Genomic DNA, 17,951 nt, shown 5'->3' with positions numbered 1-17,951 from the left:
TGTAGCCTACTGCCATTTTACGCACAAGTTTGACTGACACGCAAAAAAAAAAGAGAAAAAAAGGGGGAAAAAAGAAACCTGAATTGGCCTATCGGCAACCTCAACACTGCAATACACCCTTTTGTAAGAAGATAAATAAATAAAGAAAAAGACGGGGGTGAAAATAAATAAATCAAAGCGTCGGGTTAGAAGCAGCCAGCGCGGGATGCTGTGTGGATCAGAGAGGGGTACGCGGTCCGATCTGTAGGTGCAGAGCAGAAAGCGGCCGAAGAAGAGGAGGAAAAAGGACAGGACAATGCTGTTGTGAATCGTCTTTGAAAAATGAGTCGGGATGCCGCATAGATTTGATCCTAATCACCGGTAGTGTTTGGATTATTGCCATCTTTATTTTCGATTCAGCTCTCGCGCGTATTCCTTCCGGCATCTCGGGGACACGTTACAGTTTACTGTAGTCCACATTGTCTGGTCTCATTTACAGGCTACTGTTTTTGATGCAGGCCGCTCCTAATTATACATTTTAATTATTTTTCATTTTTTTCATTGGCGATTCGTTTTTTTCTCTGCGGCCGGGTTCATCCTGATGCTTTCGACTGCATATTAAATGGTTCCCTGGATGTGACCGTCTTATGTTTTATTTGGCCGCCGCATGAATTCTCACACCGGATCCTCGCCGGTGTACGCTGCTGTCCTGCTCCTCCTCCTCCTCTACCACCACCACCTCCTCCTCCTCCTCCTCCTCCTGCTCAGACGGCCGATTCTCGCAGAGGGCACTACCCTCCTCCCTGCCTTTAAAGACATTTTGATCGTCCTCCCCGGTTTCCCCCACCCGGACTCCTCGACCATCACTCCGCCTGCCTCCTCTTCCTCCTCCACCACCACCACCACCTCCTCCTCCACCACCACCACCTCCTCCTCCTCAGTAACATGTCGGGACAGTCTTTGACGGACCGGATCGCCGCGGCGCAGCACAGCATGACCGGGTCTGCCATCAGCAAAGCGGTCTGCAAGGCCACGACGCATGAAGTCAGCGGACCCAAGAAGAAGCACCTTGACTGTAGGTGAAGCATGCCATCACTGCTTACTGTAGGGTAGTCTGCATGATTCAAGCTACCGGCATCTTTCCTCACAAAGGATAGCTTGTATAAACAGCATCTGTTATCCTCTCTCTCTCTCTCTCTCTCTCTCTCTCTCTCTCTCTCTCTCTCTCTCTCTCTCCCTCCCCCCTCTCTCCGTCCGGCCCAGTTATGTTTGCAGCCTCTTTAATTAGACACCACATTCCCCTAGATCAAAATGGGATTTACGCATCAGATCACTCGCTACGGTGTATCTGCCTATTAGTGTAGCCATGTAAATGTGGATCTAAGGCGAGGGGCAATGTGCATGTCAGTCAGTGGAAATAGGCCACTCTCTGGTATGGGCTAATCATATTGCAACCAGCCGTTTTACAGTGTAGGCCTATTCATTATTAACGCCACTATATCAGCGGCAGCACTGGATCTCGTCTCTGGAGACACTCCAGAACAAAATGTGCGTAATTTTCTGCAGCATCACCAACATCTTCTCTTAGATTTGTATAATGTCACATTCAAGTTCACTGTCATGTCCTCTGGTGCATTACAGTCATGGATGTGTTAACGCTGTCAGTGTTCTGTTGAGGTGCTGGAGGAGCAGAGAGGCAGTGTGTGTACTGTATGGCTCTGCTGGTGGGTGTTACAATGAGACGTTTGAGCAGACAGATTCTTTATCTCCACGTTCGGCTAATTAGCCGTGTGTGCAAACTGCAGCAATTGTGTACACATGGGGAAAAGGAGGATTCCTCACGTGTAGATTTGAACAGAGATTATAGGTTAGGTGGCTTTTCTGCCTCACTATAATTACTTGATGTGATCGATGGAGAGCACGGGTAATCAATGGGGCTGGCGGTCAGAGTCACGGGCAGTCAGTCCGGACAGCTACGGACAGACAGACACAGACGAGTGGATGGCAAGATGGCTAATCAAGAGGAAATCAGGCCGAGAGAAACAACAAGGCAGGTAGCCAAACAGCCTCCGAGTCAGTCATCCAGCTGTACACCCAGCCAGTCAGCTGGCAAGTTTGGCAGTGGATTACTCAGTCGTGTCCACAGCAGCAGAGGTGACACTGGGAATTCTAGGCTCCCTCACAAGATGTGCCACTGGGCACCTCAACACAATACGTTTAAATCAGGGCTGTATCACACTGGCCTACAAAAAAGGCCATTAAAGCGGGGGGGAAACACCCAGTGGGGGGGGGGAGTGTGAGAAGGTTCAGAAATGCACTTACGATGAAGAAGGCTTTTTGTGCGCCGTGAATCGCAACACAGAGTAATTACTTCTTTTTTGATTTCATACAAATCTTACCTTGATTGTGACCACCACTAAAAGCTAATTATCTCGGGTTTTAAGTGTTATTGCTGTAACCATTTGTGAGGGTTAAAATCTCGGCTGGTACGGACGATAATTTGGAAAAGTACATTAGCCAACACTGACTGTGATTTTCAATTTCTAAAGAAAATCAAGCAAATTGATGACTCCATATACAGTATTATTGTAAGTGCAGATGATAAGAACTCGTGAAAGGGCATCAAGTGATCGGCACCATTATTGTTTTACTGTTGTGCTTCCTGCCGAAGTCCCAGAACACAGTAACCCTGCAGTTATTAAATGGTAGGAGGTTGTCCACCTTCAGCACCAGCCATGAGTCGTATAGTCTCTCGGACACCAGTAAATGTCACTTAACTCAAGGGTGAGAGATGGTCTTAAAATAGAACTGGGACATTTACATGACACATTTTCATCCAACAAATGGATTGTAAGAATAGGTCCATACTGCTGCTTTGAAGGACAATGCAGTCTCTCTCATTACAGGTCAGTTCTTTCTGGTCAAGGTGTTTACACTAGGCATTTCTGGCTCTTATTCTGATTAATAGTGGAATAAAAAGCTTCATGCCGAAGCAGAAACTCAAGGCCGGGCTCAATTCAACCCCCCTTGAAGCCTGAATTGAATGTTTTAGCTGAATGAATGTTTTGTACTTGGACCATTCAGATGCAGCTGTTCAAATAGACACTGCTAGCTTTCACAATAAAACACTTTCCATTTCCTTCTCGACGGGCCTCTCTTCTCCGTGTAGGACATGCTATAACATGAGACTCACTGGCATCATATCGAGTGCAGTTGTTGCATTTGTACGGTTAAATGGAAGACGCAGTGAGTTTGTGATCTGGGGGTCAGTGGATCGACAGTAATCCTGTGGGTTAGTGGGTTAGTGGTGGGGAAGTGAATATTGAATGCAAAGCAAAGGCAATGAACTCAACCGCTCTAGAAGAGCTTCTGATGAGTCAGAGCACACGACTGTGGGTCAAGCTCAGGTCTGAAAGTTCAGGTGCGTGTGACCCCCGTCCTCTTTGTGAAACTCACCCAGACCCCCACTGGAGTCTTTTCTTATCAACATACAATGGAAACAAAAGATTGCTGGCAAATATTTGAAATTATACCCTCTGGAGCTAACTTTACATTTACATCAGAACAAAAGCACCTGGGCATTGATTCTGAATCGGTTGAGCTAATCAACTTTTTAATTGGCTTGAAAATACACTCAAATTGTCATCGATCACTCATTGCCAGGCACGTGGAAACGAGTCGATGCAATGCCTGATGAGTCAAACACATTGCTGAAGCTATTCAGAGTGTCGCATCTCTTTTTTGATATAGTGTCATGACCTTGACAGACTGGTTGGTGACATAAACGGCCAATGTTGACTACCTACTAGCTCAAAGCAATGATGAGCATGACAGACGGAGTAATGGGATTTCACTTTCACGAGTCAGTATTCTGCATGGCTGAGATAGAAGAGAGCGGCCAAAGAAAACAGATTCATCACACACAGAATAGTAATCAGGCCAAAAATGACCTTCTGCCCTGAAAGCAACACAGCTGTGTTATGCAGCATATGATTTATTTGGTTGTGTTTCATGGCTGTAAATATGGACCGTAGACGCAACAAAATGTGTGGCGAATAATCAAAGACTTTGTGTACCTTGGTGGCCACATGATTGGTCTTCCACTCAAATTAGGTGGCATGGAGAAGATGATGAAGTATTGACAGAAGAAGAAGAAGAAGAAGAATAGACTTTGATTCACAGGAATCAATGGATACCTTCACACCTGTACTCAGTATAATGACCCCACCTTGCATGGCATTTTCCCAAAAAATACTAATTTTATCTTAAGCCAAGGTCTTGAAACATCTTCTAAAACATTTTTATTACATTTAAAATGCCTCTAGTCACACATACTTTAGGACAATGGTTTTACATTTGATCCTAACGAGTGAATTTAACTGGATGACACCATGCTGTCATCTTGTTCTATGTATTAATGTTTGCACAACGTTATCCTTAATCATATTTCTAATTGTGGTATTGAGGTACGTACATTATATCCTATGGACTGCAGTTTATCAATAATTTGAGTTGGCCGTCAATATTTCATCACATCCCTCTGGCAATCTGTTACACGTCTATGATTAAATATTAGCTGATGTATTATCACCCAACGGAATGCATGCAGGTGGACCCAGCATTTGATTGAATGTTGAATAGCTTAGGTGTAATTGTATTTAAGTAAAGAGTGCTTTGCTATTACTCTATGAAAAGTCGAATAAGATATTTAAACAAGTAAGTGATGATAGCTGCTCTGTTATGCTGTCTGTCCTTAGCCAGAAGTCGTTTGTGCTGAATGTTAACATCCACATTCAAGACAGCTGGCCAACAGGGTCCAAAAAAGACTGAAGGCGGAAGTGGTTCTCTAAAAACAACAGAAACCAGCACAAATAGGTTGCAATTCACTTAAATATTAAATTTAAAAAAGTATAACTATGAACTGAATTGCATGCTTGTTACCCACCATGCAGCTAAAATAGACAATGATTTATCGAGGTACCGTAAATGGTGGAGTATGAAAAGGTATAAAGTTGTGGACCGACATTGACATTCATACAGCGATGCCGCTAAAGGGCTAAAAAATTGTTAAGCAGGTTCACCTGACTGGTCTCTTTGTTCACTTGTAACAGGAAACATTAATTAACTCAAATCAATATGCTTCCATTAATTATTGAGCCTGGAAGGAAGTTCACAAACCAACCATTAACAATGAGTAAAGCATGACTGAACGCTACCACTATCATGCACCGTTTTGGTAATAATGCACTAAAATATAATTAGGAGAAATATTTAAAAAAAATCCTAAATTATTTATAGAGGCGAGTCTAGGGTACTACAGCGGTAAAGTCCGATTTATAGCGGTTTGGGTATAAATAGCGATTAGCATATATGCATATGGTTACTTATTAAAAACATTGCTTGAGAATCATTTGATGACCTTTAAACGTGTTTTCTATATATTCCACTTTCAGATATTGGAATTGCACAGACCTTTATATTCGTCCCTCACGTCGGAAAGCAAATGTTATGACGTGAGCCGAGTGAGAGCCACACACGGCAGGCAAAGTGGGACGAGTTGATGAGGACTACAATCAATATTGTAGGAGTTATTGTCATCTGGGTTGTTGCCCCTGAGGTTTTCACACTGCTAAATAACAAAAGTAGTACAGATGAACAGGATTGAAGCTTTAGCTGCGGTGAACTACAGCGCTCCGCTTGCCTCTGACATGCATCAAACACTTAACCGTGGTATCAACCGGCACTCTTTGGTTTCCAGCGTTTCAGTGGGTGCAGAAAACATCAGAGAGCTTTCCCATAAACCCTGATAACCTCTGATCCGGTGGAAGAAACAGACCAAGGCTCTGCCTCAGAAACCAAACCTTGCTTGAAGTTTTTTCACAGTAACTCAGCATGCACACATCGCTCTTTCTCTCTTTGAAGACGAGTACACTTCCTCCCACTCCCCCAGTGGTTTCACAAACTCAATCTGCATTTTTAAATTTAGTTTTTCTATTTTTTCCATTATATATGTGCTGTTCTTTTCCATGTTGGTCTCTGCTGTCAAATTCAAGTAAAATGGCTTTTCATCTTTAATTTTTCCATCTCATCTGGTCATATTTGGGTTTTATTCCTTTTGGTGTTTCGTCACTTTGTTCCATCACTAAATGAGGTATTTAATTTAAACTAACATTATAATTAGATCTAGTTTCTAACCGAGCTGTAAATTATTGGCTCAATCTCAAGTTTTTGCAGTACAGAGAAGATTGTGTTCATCTGATTTTCAGAGCAGAATAGTGAAATGCATGTAATTTGTTTATCCAGAACATATCTTTAACGTCACTGAACAGATTGTATGAAGTAGCTCCACATGGGCACAATGCAGGTCAATAACACAGTCGGGGGGGGGGGGTTACTGGAAAACACATACGTTCAAGAGTCAGAGTCAAAATTATCTTTGTAACTAGAGATTTTAACCTTGTATTTTTAGTAATACAACTGAATCACAGCTGAAGAAGCTTTGAAGAATATGCAGTATACAGGAAACATACACAAGTTTTTGTATTTAAAAGCTTGGTTCCTTAACTACGGCGTCAGTAAATCTTTGAGATTAAACAGAGGCCAAACATACTTCACATTTTGATCTTATCGCCAGAAAAATCCCTGAAGAATTTAGATTGTTGTTCCACCAATCTGACCTCATTGTATGTTTAGTGTTAACTGCTGAATTTTGAATCATTGTTACCATGAAACCTAAAACGTCTTCTTCATTAAAAATACACTCTCAGTCGGCCATTTTGTCGGACCTTTAAAATCCGACACGCAGCAGAACGTTGAGTTATTTAACTTTTAAAATGTGTCCCACATTTGCTTTGAACAGATCATTTACACTTTGAATGAGAGTCTCACTCGGTAAATATTAGAGTTAACTCTGAGTCTAAAAAGTGAAGCCAAAGTACAAGTGTCTTAAACTTGCATTTTCCCTCATGTCCATCAGGCAATAAATAAGATTGTATTGAAGAGAAAAATACTTCTCTATTGATTTATAAGTCTCAATTTACTAGTTTTAAGTCTTAAACAATACAGAATAATCATAATTTAGTGAATGATTGTCCCATTTAGAGTAAAATAGACAATAAAGCGGTGTATGCTTTAGGGCGGGCTACCTTGTGATTTACAGGTCGTTACCACGGCATTGTCCGGTCTGGGAGTGATTTGTGTTTTCTTCTTCCAACTTTAAGTGTGTTTCATTGATTTGAATCTCTTGGTTGTCTAAAAATGTCACGTTGAGTTGTTCTCAGCTCCACCTTCTCATTTGACTTCTGGAGGCAAAAAACAAAATGGCGACGGTCAAAAATCAAGATGGCGACGGCTAAAATGCCGAAATGACTACGCCCTTTTATAAAGTCTACGGTTTTGTATGAATATTGTCAACAAAGATGCTTTGGAAGAAAACTGTGATTCAATATTCATGATGGGGCTAATAATATTAACATTGTTTTTTATCGTGTGCATCCAATGTTGACGTTGAATTGATATTGTAACGTAACTTTCCATCTTCTTAGATGTCTACCTACTGGCATTTTGGTGGATATTAGGTCGCACTGTTGAATAGAAGCTCCCACAATGGATTTTGTGGTACAGTAGGTTCTGATTCATCTGTCTATTCAGTCTCTATCATTAAATCATAATTTATTTATTGATTTGAGTGAGTCAAAATTAATGCACCAGTCGATAGGACTGCCTTCATCGAGGAGGTTCATTCATTCCATCGATTGTCAATAACTCAACCTGTGAGCTCTTTAAGGTAATACATTATGATATTGGCATGTGGCTGGTGCGTATATATTCACAGTGACTTAAAGAAAGTGAAAATACAGGATTTGAGTTGAAGGACACATGAACAGCATCGCAGTCAAACCTGCAACTTTACAGATGACCTCTAACCGCTTGGCCACACGCCTGTTTCTATTATCTTTATCTTAAACCAAAACGACGATCAATTTATTCTTTCACATCGTTCTCTGTATGTCCAGAGTCTTTCATGTGATTTCTTTTGTGTCCTCCAGACCTGATCCACTGCACCAATGAGCTGAACGTCAGCATCCCCCACCTGGCAGACACACTGCTGGAGCGCACAGCCAGCAACAGCTGGATCGTGGTTTTCAAAGCGCTCATCACCACACACCACCTCATGATGTACGGCAGCGAGGTGAGCTGAGCGAACGGAACATCCTCAGGATGATTTCATCTTGACATAGCAAGCTTGTTATTATGCGATCAAATATGTTCTCATGTGTCCTCAACAGAAAATAACTGTTATGATGATGTCGTGAGCTGTCAATGTTCCATTAGTAGATGGACAGAAAACCAATAAAAAACAATTTAGATAGTCTATTCATTTTTGGGAAGACTAAATACAGATGTATTTCTCATGTAATGTTAGTTGCAGACCAACACAAGATGATGAACTATTAATGAAGCATCCGAAAAAGTGCACATGGGAGTCAATGGAAGGATGAAACAAAAGACATTTCCGGTGCAATCTAATCCACCTCCAATCATGAAAAAGAGAGCCTGAGAGCCAATCAGCTCGCTGGACTCATTGATCTGTCCTGAGACTGACATTCTGCCCACAAGGTGGGAGCAATTTCTCTCCAACTATTGCAGCGAGTCCCCTCTGAAGCGGTGTCTTCCATAACAAGGACTGATGATGGACACCGCTGACATGTCAATGGCCAGTGTGATAAATCACATCGCTCCGCTAGCTCACACCAGAGGAGCCTCGTCCAGAACATCAAACGATGAGCGCTTCAGACCAGAGAGACGGGGATTACAGCGGGGACCGCGACCCTCTCAAAGTTTGCAAACAACAACCCTTTAGCAGCACACATTGTGACGGGATGTTCTGAGTTCACCCGTCCGGAAAAAAAACAGCAATGATTTTTAAAGCCCCATGAATTGGGGCTCAATGTGATGCATTTAATGTCAGGATGCTGGAATGGGATAATTGTTCAATCTTACACCGACCTTTAAAAACAAGGGCAAGTACAGTTTTGAAGGAAGTCAGAGAGTCTAATTCATGACTTTTAAGTCAACCAACTCCTTGTGAAATGCTCGGAAAGCTGCAACTCCCGTCCACAAGCAAACCCTTCACCTTCACGCTGTTATTGTGCCCGAGTGGACATGAGTGGCTGTTGTCATGGAACAGCATCAGATAAACTGACTCTTTCTTTCTTTTTTCCACCAGAGATTGATGCAGTATCTTGCCTCCAGAAACACGCTCTTCAACCTCAACAACTTTCTAGATAAGGCTGCACTACAAGGTGATTGAATGCTGTTTGGCTGCTTGTAAACTCAGCAGTGCTGTACGTCTAACTTAATGACTTTATGTCGGACTCTCCCCGGCTCCGTAGCACCATCAATAAGCCCATTTCAGAGTTGATTTCAAAGAGAAGCTGCGGTCCAGGATTGAAACACGACAGATAAATGTGCCTTTTGTTGGACACACAAAGCTGCTGAATGTAATTGAAAGTGGAAACACATGACGTTGTAGTTAACCATACTATATCATATAAATGGAAACCTGGAGGTAAAATGGTGCAATGGCAAAAAGCAGATTGCTCATGGAGAAGTTAGTCCACTTCCTTATGAGGGGGATTACAGCTTCTTAACCTGGTTTTGAAATAGGCCCGAGGTGATCCGTCTTCTAACTGCAGCGCCCCCTCTGTGCCCCCGCAGGCTATAACATGTCAACCTTCATCAGACGCTACAGCCGCTACCTGAATGAAAAAGCCATGTCTTACAGACTAGCAGCAGTGGACTTCACCAAGATGAAGAGAGGGTAACAAACTCAACACACGTCACATATACAGAGAGGCAGATGGTGGTGTTTTTGTTTTTATGCTTTACTTCAAAAAACATGTGATTCAACATCTACAGGCTGAATCTGTTTGTGATTTAATTGATCAAGACAAAAACAAAAACAAAAAAAACCTGACTGTTTGTCTTATTTGACAGTGTGTGGGTTGGTAAGCACAACAGACACTGAATAAGTGTTTTTGAGAAATGTCTCCTATATAGTGTGGTTTTTTTAAATCTGAGGGACTTCCTTTCACACGTACACACCTGGTCTCCCGGCCTGATAAACCCTGTGTGTGTGTGTTTGTTGCTTGTGTGTTTGTGTGCATGTTTTCTTGTCTGCTACCAGAGCTGAGGGTGTGATGCGCACCATGAACACAGAGAAGCTGATTAAGACTCTGCCAATCATTCAAAACCAGCTGGACGCACTGCTAGATTTCCAGGTAGAAACATCTGCACTTGTAAAATATAATAATGTAAAATACTGCAATATCTCGATCTAATCTCATTCATTTTGTCTTTCTTTCTGTCTTTAAATCCAGCCGAACTCCAATGAACTAACCAACGGAGTGATCAACACAGCGTTCATGTTGCTGTTTAAAGACTCCATCCGGTTGTTTGCTGCCTACAACGAAGGGGTCATTAACATGCTGGGTAACCCACACACACACACACACACACACACACACACACACAATACAGCACATACAGTCGTATTCATGCACTAATCTGTCTCTGATGTGGAGATCACAAGCCTGTAAGGTATGAGCCGGCCATTGGCCGCCCAAGAGTATTGTGATTGGTTTAAAGAAATGCAGACAAGCCGGAGCGTACCGGAATGATAATGTGTGGTGCCAGAACTTCTTTAGCGCTGACTCAGCGCTGTTTGGAGATAGGTCTGGCTATGCGGGACGAACCAGACTGGGATTCCAGTCAAACCTTCTTTAAAAAGGGGAAATCAATTTGTCCTCCGATCCTGTATCCGTGTCCAATTAAAGATCACCTTCTTTTCTCCCATTAATTATTAAGCCAGCGAGGAGTCGGGGCCCGAGAACAAACCTTTGAATGAGGACTTCATGAAATGATTCATTACTTAATTGACTTGATCTAAAGTACTTCAGCTATGGATAAATCGTTACTGGGGCTCGATGAAGAATATATATTTAGTCCACATCTGCTCCATATGTCAGGTTGAATTTTAAGCCTCTTTTTTATGTTCTATACACTTTCCAACATCATCATCGGGGACCTCAGTGGGATCAATTGTGCTTTTCCCTGAGTAATTTGCGCTGATTTTGGTTTTCTGATACACAGAGAAATACTTTGACATGAAGAAGAACCAGTGCAAAGAAGCTCTGGAGATCTACAAGACTTTCCTCAACAGGATGACCAAACTGTCTGAGTTTCTCAAAGTGGCAGAGGTAACGTTCGTTTGTCCTGCCGCTGCTCCTCCTCCTCGGGGGAGGAAACAGAGTTATACGCCACGGAGCGGGCGAGAATGTCTGTCTGGGGCGAATCTCGACGGCCTCCTCTAAAGGCATCGCCGTGTTCAATTAGAATCGTAATCCCGTTTCTCAGAAGAAACTCCACTTAAACCTGTTGAGATTCGCTCCACACCTCTGCTACCCTTTGGATCTGATTTACGGTTGATATTCTCCAACCTAAGACGGACCGTAGATCAGAGTCCAGGGGCGCTCCCGAATCGAAGTCTTTTTTTTGCCTCCTGATTTCCCTCCTGTTTCTGTCCTTCTCTTGCCCCGACCAGGGGAGGGTGTGACTCCATGACAAGTGATTAATGGCTGAGTCTTAGCCTATCAGAGAGTCACTCATGTAGAGTTTCGAGTTGAGGGACCCCTCGCGTGCTGCCTGTTCACATGCCTGCACTGCATGCCCAAGCAAGCTCTTTTTCTATCACTATTTCTGTCCTCTTCCTCTTATTTTTATTTCCTCCCTTTTCTTTAAAAAACCCCTCCCCGTTATAATGGCTGGTATCCGGTGAACAGTTGCAGTTCTTGCTAGACTGCACGGTGAATATAGACGGTGTTATCCTGCGTCGTATTATCCCGTGCGCCATCTTCAAAAGCTTTCTCTCTGCTTGGTTTCGTTCCTATTTGGAAGGTTTGGGGTGCAGCCACTCGATCCAAAGAAAAAAACAACAACAGACTAACGTTGACTTTAAGGACCCATTCATTTTATCTGTCTAACAAAATGTGTGTTTGTCTGTTTGTGTGTCATCTGTGCCCCCCCTTTCTCTTTCTGTTCAAAGTCAACATTAGTTGAGTGTCTTCCTTTTGGATGTTTCTTACCTCGCAGTCACGTGACCTGTTGTCTGCCCTCTCTGCCCTGCCTGTTCAATCAGTCGGTGTGCTCAGCATTCATTTCAAACCAGTCTCCAGATCTCAGTGTGTGTGTGTGTGTATTTATAAGTGTGTGTGTACATAAACTGTGTATATGTATCTATATCGGTGTTTGTACGCGTGTGCATGCGCCCTCCTCCTCTGTTGTCTTTTATTTGTTTTCCTTTCCAGCCACTGCATGAAGTAATGAATGCTTGAGTTTGATTCTTCTTTCTCCCTCCTCCTCCTCTTCCTCTTCCTCCTTCACACGCCTCTTCCCTTTTTTTTTTTCTTCTTCTTTTTTTTCTCCTTTTTTTTTTTACTCTGTTGTATTTTTTGGTTTATTCCTTGTTTTATTATTACATTTGGTTTATTTTGCCTCCCTCCTCCCTCCTCCCTCCCCTACCCCTCCCTCCTTTTTTGTGACACAGCGAGTTGGGATAGATCAGGGCGACAGCCCCGATCTCACACAGGTCAGTCTACATCTCATCTCAATCAGTCAATCAACCAATCAGTCAACCAGTATTTAAATCCGTCCAGTCGATCCCATAATGCTTCATTCTAAGCGCTCCCGTTCCCTACTCACCCTACAGACCTGCCCACACTGCAGCTGCCATGTCCTCCTCTCTTCTTCACTCTCCTTAACTTCTTTGCCTTTTCTCCTTTTCTCTAGAATAGAGAGGAAACAATAAATGAAGACCTGCATATAGCCTTGAAGCACATTTATTTATTCACAATTTTTAAGCATTTACGCAGGAATTACATTAAAAATATATATTTTAATCATCGTAAAAAAATAAATTTTACTCTTTGATAAGATTTTGAAAGCAGCTGTATGCAGCTGAAAAGCAAAAGTTTTTTGCCTTTTTTTTTGGTGCATATTTATATTTCAGACATCCTCGACTGGGGCTTATTATTTCCACAGCAGTATTCCTGGCATTTTCCCCGTGTAAATATCAAGGCTTGTCTCTTCATTCAAAGACTTATCATATAAATAAGTCAGCACAGCTTTATGAAATAGTTTTTTGCCCACATAAGCAGTGTTCAAATCATTTCCCTGGAAAGATTATGTCCCGTTGCATTAGCTGTGGGGAGAGCAGCGAATGGTTTTTTATTAAATAGGTCTCTGCAAATATGACTTGGATAGGTGTACATAATGCCATCATAAGCACTGCATATCATGCTAAAGACAAAGCATCCGTAATTGGATGTTTACAATGTGAGAATTCAGGTAACATACTAAAAGGGGACAACTTTTGTAAATGAATGTCATGTCTGTAGTGCTTAAGAAGACCTTATATGCCCTTATTCAACAACATAGTGACCCATGCCTTTACTGAGCTCTAGATATGTGTCTGTTTTACTTTTAAACCTTCAGCATATTCTAGATTTCTCTGAAGAAGGATATCCAGAATTCGCATTTTACTCTCTTTCCCCCTTTAAAATAAGTATATGAGAAATCTTTTCTTTGCTTGTTGTGTTTTCGTTGTGATCTCCGGTGTTGAAATGTAAAGCTCTGGATGAAAAACGTGGTATCACATCGTGGTTCCAATGAACCCATCCATCCCTTTTGTTTTACAATAAAGAATGCTGGCCCGCTGCTCCATGTGCATACCTGGTTTTTCATCAGACGTTTACATTTCACTGAGTTAACTTCCTTGGCTTCCAGTGGGATACAATTTGTGAACTTCGCTTTAGCTGCTGCCTAATTTCTAAAATGAACAATACGTTAATTTGACTTTTAACCTAACGTGGAACCCACCAGTTAACTCGTACTTTTTGGACTGTGATTTTCTTTGCCCGTGTGCGTGTGTAAAGTGTGTGTGTTTAATTAGGATAGCATTTGTGCACTGCTGGCCTCTGCATGGGCTCGTTAGACGGTTCAGAGACGTGTTTGTGGTGTTTCTACTCTGGAGCCCTGCAGAAACAACGCTCTGCTGCTCTGTCCTGACCCGTCAGTCCCGCTGTGGACTCGTTTGCATGATCCAAGGCTGATGTTTGCATGCCGGTGAACCAAACCTGATGAAACCAAATGCAAAAAACCCCCAAAAAAACATCTAAAAATACAAACAACTGTTGTAGAGTAGATAATGAATCTGAGGGTAATGTGTTAATTTCTGCTGCCGCTTTGTGCGCGTATGTGGGTGAGTGAGATGAAGTGAGGAGGTGAGGAGATGGGAGTGAGAGAAAGCGGTATGCCATATTTTGTCCACTTGGCTGTGGTTCTAATGATGCTCCATCAACTCCCCTCCCATCTACACCCTTTCAGGCCCCCAGCTCTCTCCTGGAGGCTCTGGAGCAGCATCTAGCCTCTCTGGAGGGCAGGAAGCTCAAGGACCTCTCCGCAGCTAGCAGGTACCAGCTGACCACAAACAAGCTGCCAGCCACCTGCTACTATTACTGATTACTCCTGGTTCAACAACAAGTGATATCCCCGTCAGTGGGCTACTTCGGTCAAACTACCATTTTTTATTACAAAACAATTGTATTCAGACACAGAGATGCGTGGAGCTAAATGCTAATACAGCATGTTTAACCCTTGTGTTGCCTTAGGGTCAATTTGACCCGATTCAATATTTAACCCTCCTGCCGCCTGAGGGTTAATTTGACCCCATTCAATGTTTAATGTCGGTGTTCTTTCGGTCGTCAACAAACAAACATAAAGTGCCTCACACTTAAACTTGGAAAACAATATTAATTCTAATAATTTTCTGGAGGTTTTAATTGCTGGCGTCAAATTGACCCCAAGGGTAAAATATATTAGTAAATATAAAGGTAACAGGAGGGTTAAACATTGAATCGGGTCAAATTGACCCTAAGGCAACAGGAGGGTTAAGTGCTCATCGTGAAAATACTTGCAGATTGATATGTTTTGCAGGTCAAGTTTAACATTTTAGTGTTTTGGCCTGCTAGAATTTGTGCTAAACACAAAGTCCAGCTGAGGCTGGTAATTAGTTTTGCATGGATTTTTTGAATTTAAGAATTAGAGAAAAACTCATTTGGACTCACTAAATTGTTTTAATCCGTCCTGAAGGGAACATGAAACTGTTTTAAATTGTCCTCAAAGTTTTATTACACAGTCGTAAAGTAATGCACTTAAAAAAAATAGGTGAGTGAACATCTGCCTTGAAAATGGGATGGCATTATATATACAACTGTTAAAGTAGCACATTTAGGCTACAAACACGATTTATTAAATGTCAACATACTCAAGAGCTCATAACTAACAGTAAGTTTTATTTCAATAGATGATTAATTGAATAGCATGACACCTGTTGATGACGCAGACACGTGGCGTGCTCGCCTGGTTCATACAATCAGGGGCTGTCAACCTTTTGTAAGGCCCAACTTTTGATTGGTGAAAGAAATGTTCCCGAGCATCACCTCCTCAATGAAATGAGACCAAATAAACTGAGCTTTAACTATGAGCATAATACATATTCTGCTCACCCATTATGAATCCAAATATCATGTATTCAGGGTCATATTTATTTGGAGCACAGTCTCTCACGTCTCCTTTTCGTTTTATAAACGTGTTTGTTGTGTGTCACGGCGTCAGAGGAAACATTGGCTGACACTGAAAACCTGACGATGAGTCCTTATTGTCGTGGTGATATCCAAACATAGGTGGTCATTGAAATCATGCTTTGATTGAATCACTATGTGGTTTATTACCTTCGCATTGAAAATGCGGAAGGTTATGTTTTGATTGCCGTGTATTTATTTATTTATTTATTTGTATGCGTGTTACTCGCATAATACAAAAAGTATTAAACCGAATCGCATGAAATTTGGTGGGATGATTGGTTATTATCCGGGGACCATTTGATTAGATTTTGGGATCAATTGGGTCAAAGGTTAAGGTCATGAAAAGGTCAAAATCTTCTTTTTACCATAGCACGGTCAATTTTTATCCAATTGGCATGCAACTAATGCCAAAATGTTCATAATTCAATGCCCAATCTTGTGATATGCGAAGGTATGCGCTCTACCGAGTGACCATTCTAGTTTATGTAAATATTTGAGCACATCCAGATATAAAAATAGCTAGCTCAGTAAAATAGCAACACATATATATATATTTATTGAATCTAAACATGTGGCAGTAACTCTGCGCACCACTAGGTGCTCTGAGGGTTTAAAATAGCTGCATTTAATCTGTTTAATTCAGGTTCATGCAACCTTTAGCGACCTACCATAATACTAACCATGACGCATAATGATGTCACCCCTCATCTAATCTGTTGTTGTGCATTTATGTACCGTTCCCTGTGAATCTCAATGAGTTTCCCATCATTCAAGTGTTTCATCTTTCATTGAGTCATAATCTAAATGTATCCAATATTTTCTTATCTCATAACAGCCTCAAGCTGCAGGATTATAGCCTATAGCCTTATTACAATATAGTTAAGGTCACAAAGTATTATAAAGTGGAACTCAGTTAAAAAAAAGAGCGTGGACAAACGAAACAAAGCAATGTAGCACTCAGCTTTGCAAAAATGTGTCTTTGCGTCTCGCCTTATAGATCCAGCAACTTGTCCAGTGCAGTGTCCTCTCTCTCCAGCACTGGGATCTCTCTCAGCCGCGTGGACGACAAGACAGAAGACAACAGACTGCAGCAACACAAGGTGAGCCACAGACACCGTGTTACACAGCCAATGCTACACCAACCATATTGTCTTCAATGAAACCACGATGTCATCGTTGAGGTTCACAATGAAATAGTTTCTGCTTTCGTGGGAGAAAAGCACTCGGACGCTATAGTTCACAAGTCTGTTGGTGAAGTTGAATGGCCAGGAGCATTAGTCCTGCAGTACAGTGAGACACACTGTCTGTGTTTGGCAGCCGGCCCGCAGCATCGAGCTGCACAGGGAATGACAATGAAGCCACAATCTCAAGACCCTCTGCGGTGGATTTGTCATTCAAATATAGAAGCACCCAGGAATATAAATGTTTTTAATGGTTGTATTTGGTTCTGTTTCCAGAGCAGGGTTAACGTGTGCAGCGGTTTTATAATACTGATGATGCTTCCCATTCAGGAGGACGCTCACAGGGGGGCCGATACGCAGACACCCAATATGTCACCCAGCACCCAGTCAGTGGGCAGTGCCAACAGCGGCGGGGGGGCCGCAGATCTCTTCTCCAACTCCACAATCGCACCAGTCAGCAACCAGTGAGTCGAACATCTGCAGTGGAAAGGGAACGTCATCTGTGTCCTGCAGAAAGAATGAGCTCTTCAACGAGAGTTCAGATTATTTTTCATGTTTTCTTCTGGTTGTATAAACAATTAAAAGAGAAACAAAACGGTCCTCTCTTCCTCCCGATGTTCCTTCCTGCAGTGTGCCAAACCTGACCAGTGAGCTGTACACCCTGCAGCACAGCTACACCCCAATCCAGACCACACACACTGTGCCCAACAACAACAATGCCTGGGGAGGTAGGCCTGCATACACAACCACACACACAAACACACACACACACACACACACACACACACTGTATAATAATGCAAAAATACAAGGGAGCATGCAAATAAACTCACACTACTCAGAGCTGGACAAGCTGTGACAGATATGTCCACTTACTTCATGCTCTTGACTCATTTCCCCTCTGTTCTTCATTCATGTTACCATGGTAACCTTTGGATGTCAGGCGACCTGCTAAAGCCAGCACTGCCCGCTCAAATTCACAGCCCTGGAGTCCCATTTCACTCTGGGAAAATGATGCCCAATGATTTGGACTCTTCATTAGCCAACCTCGTTGGTAGTGAGTATACAGAATCTCTCCAAATATTCA

At 42.3% G+C, this 17,951-nt stretch overlaps 2 protein-coding genes across 4 annotated transcripts in view; one reads left to right on the top strand and one right to left on the bottom strand.

Moving 5' to 3' along the window:
- The first annotated feature begins 924 nt into the window (after positions 1–924).
- LOC130210652 (phosphatidylinositol-binding clathrin assembly protein-like) overlaps positions 925–17,951 on the top strand; it is a 25,173-nt gene continuing 8,146 nt past the window's right edge. For 2 of the 3 annotated variants that reach the window (XM_056441125.1, XM_056441143.1), the window contains exons 1-13: positions 925–1,054; positions 8,028–8,170; positions 9,209–9,284; positions 9,700–9,802; positions 10,169–10,262; positions 10,362–10,473; positions 11,134–11,240; positions 12,587–12,628; positions 14,425–14,510; positions 16,681–16,783; positions 17,195–17,328; positions 17,495–17,592; positions 17,808–17,921. In XM_056441125.1, the coding sequence (XP_056297100.1) occupies positions 925–1,054; positions 8,028–8,170; positions 9,209–9,284; positions 9,700–9,802; positions 10,169–10,262; positions 10,362–10,473; positions 11,134–11,240; positions 12,587–12,628; positions 14,425–14,510; positions 16,681–16,783; positions 17,195–17,328; positions 17,495–17,592; positions 17,808–17,921 (1,342 nt within the window). The remainder of the gene's footprint in view (positions 1,055–8,027; positions 8,171–9,208; positions 9,285–9,699; positions 9,803–10,168; positions 10,263–10,361; positions 10,474–11,133; positions 11,241–12,586; positions 12,629–14,424; positions 14,511–16,680; positions 16,784–17,194; positions 17,329–17,494; positions 17,593–17,807; positions 17,922–17,951) is intronic. The other variant, XM_056441134.1, reaches the window with a different exon arrangement.
- Positions 12,806–17,951, bottom strand: part of LOC130210717 (RNA-binding protein 4-like) — a 21,555-nt gene continuing 16,409 nt past the window's right edge. The window contains exon 9 of the transcript XR_008834852.1: positions 12,806–12,824. The gene's annotated coding sequence lies outside the window, so the exon portion shown is untranslated. The remainder of the gene's footprint in view (positions 12,825–17,951) is intronic.

This window comes from Pseudoliparis swirei, chromosome 3, assembly GCF_029220125.1.
Source record: "Pseudoliparis swirei isolate HS2019 ecotype Mariana Trench chromosome 3, NWPU_hadal_v1, whole genome shotgun sequence".
NCBI lineage: Eukaryota > Metazoa > Chordata > Actinopteri > Perciformes > Liparidae > Pseudoliparis > Pseudoliparis swirei.
Note: the sequence above shows the minus strand (reverse complement) of the source record. Positions and strands in the feature narration are given on the sequence as shown.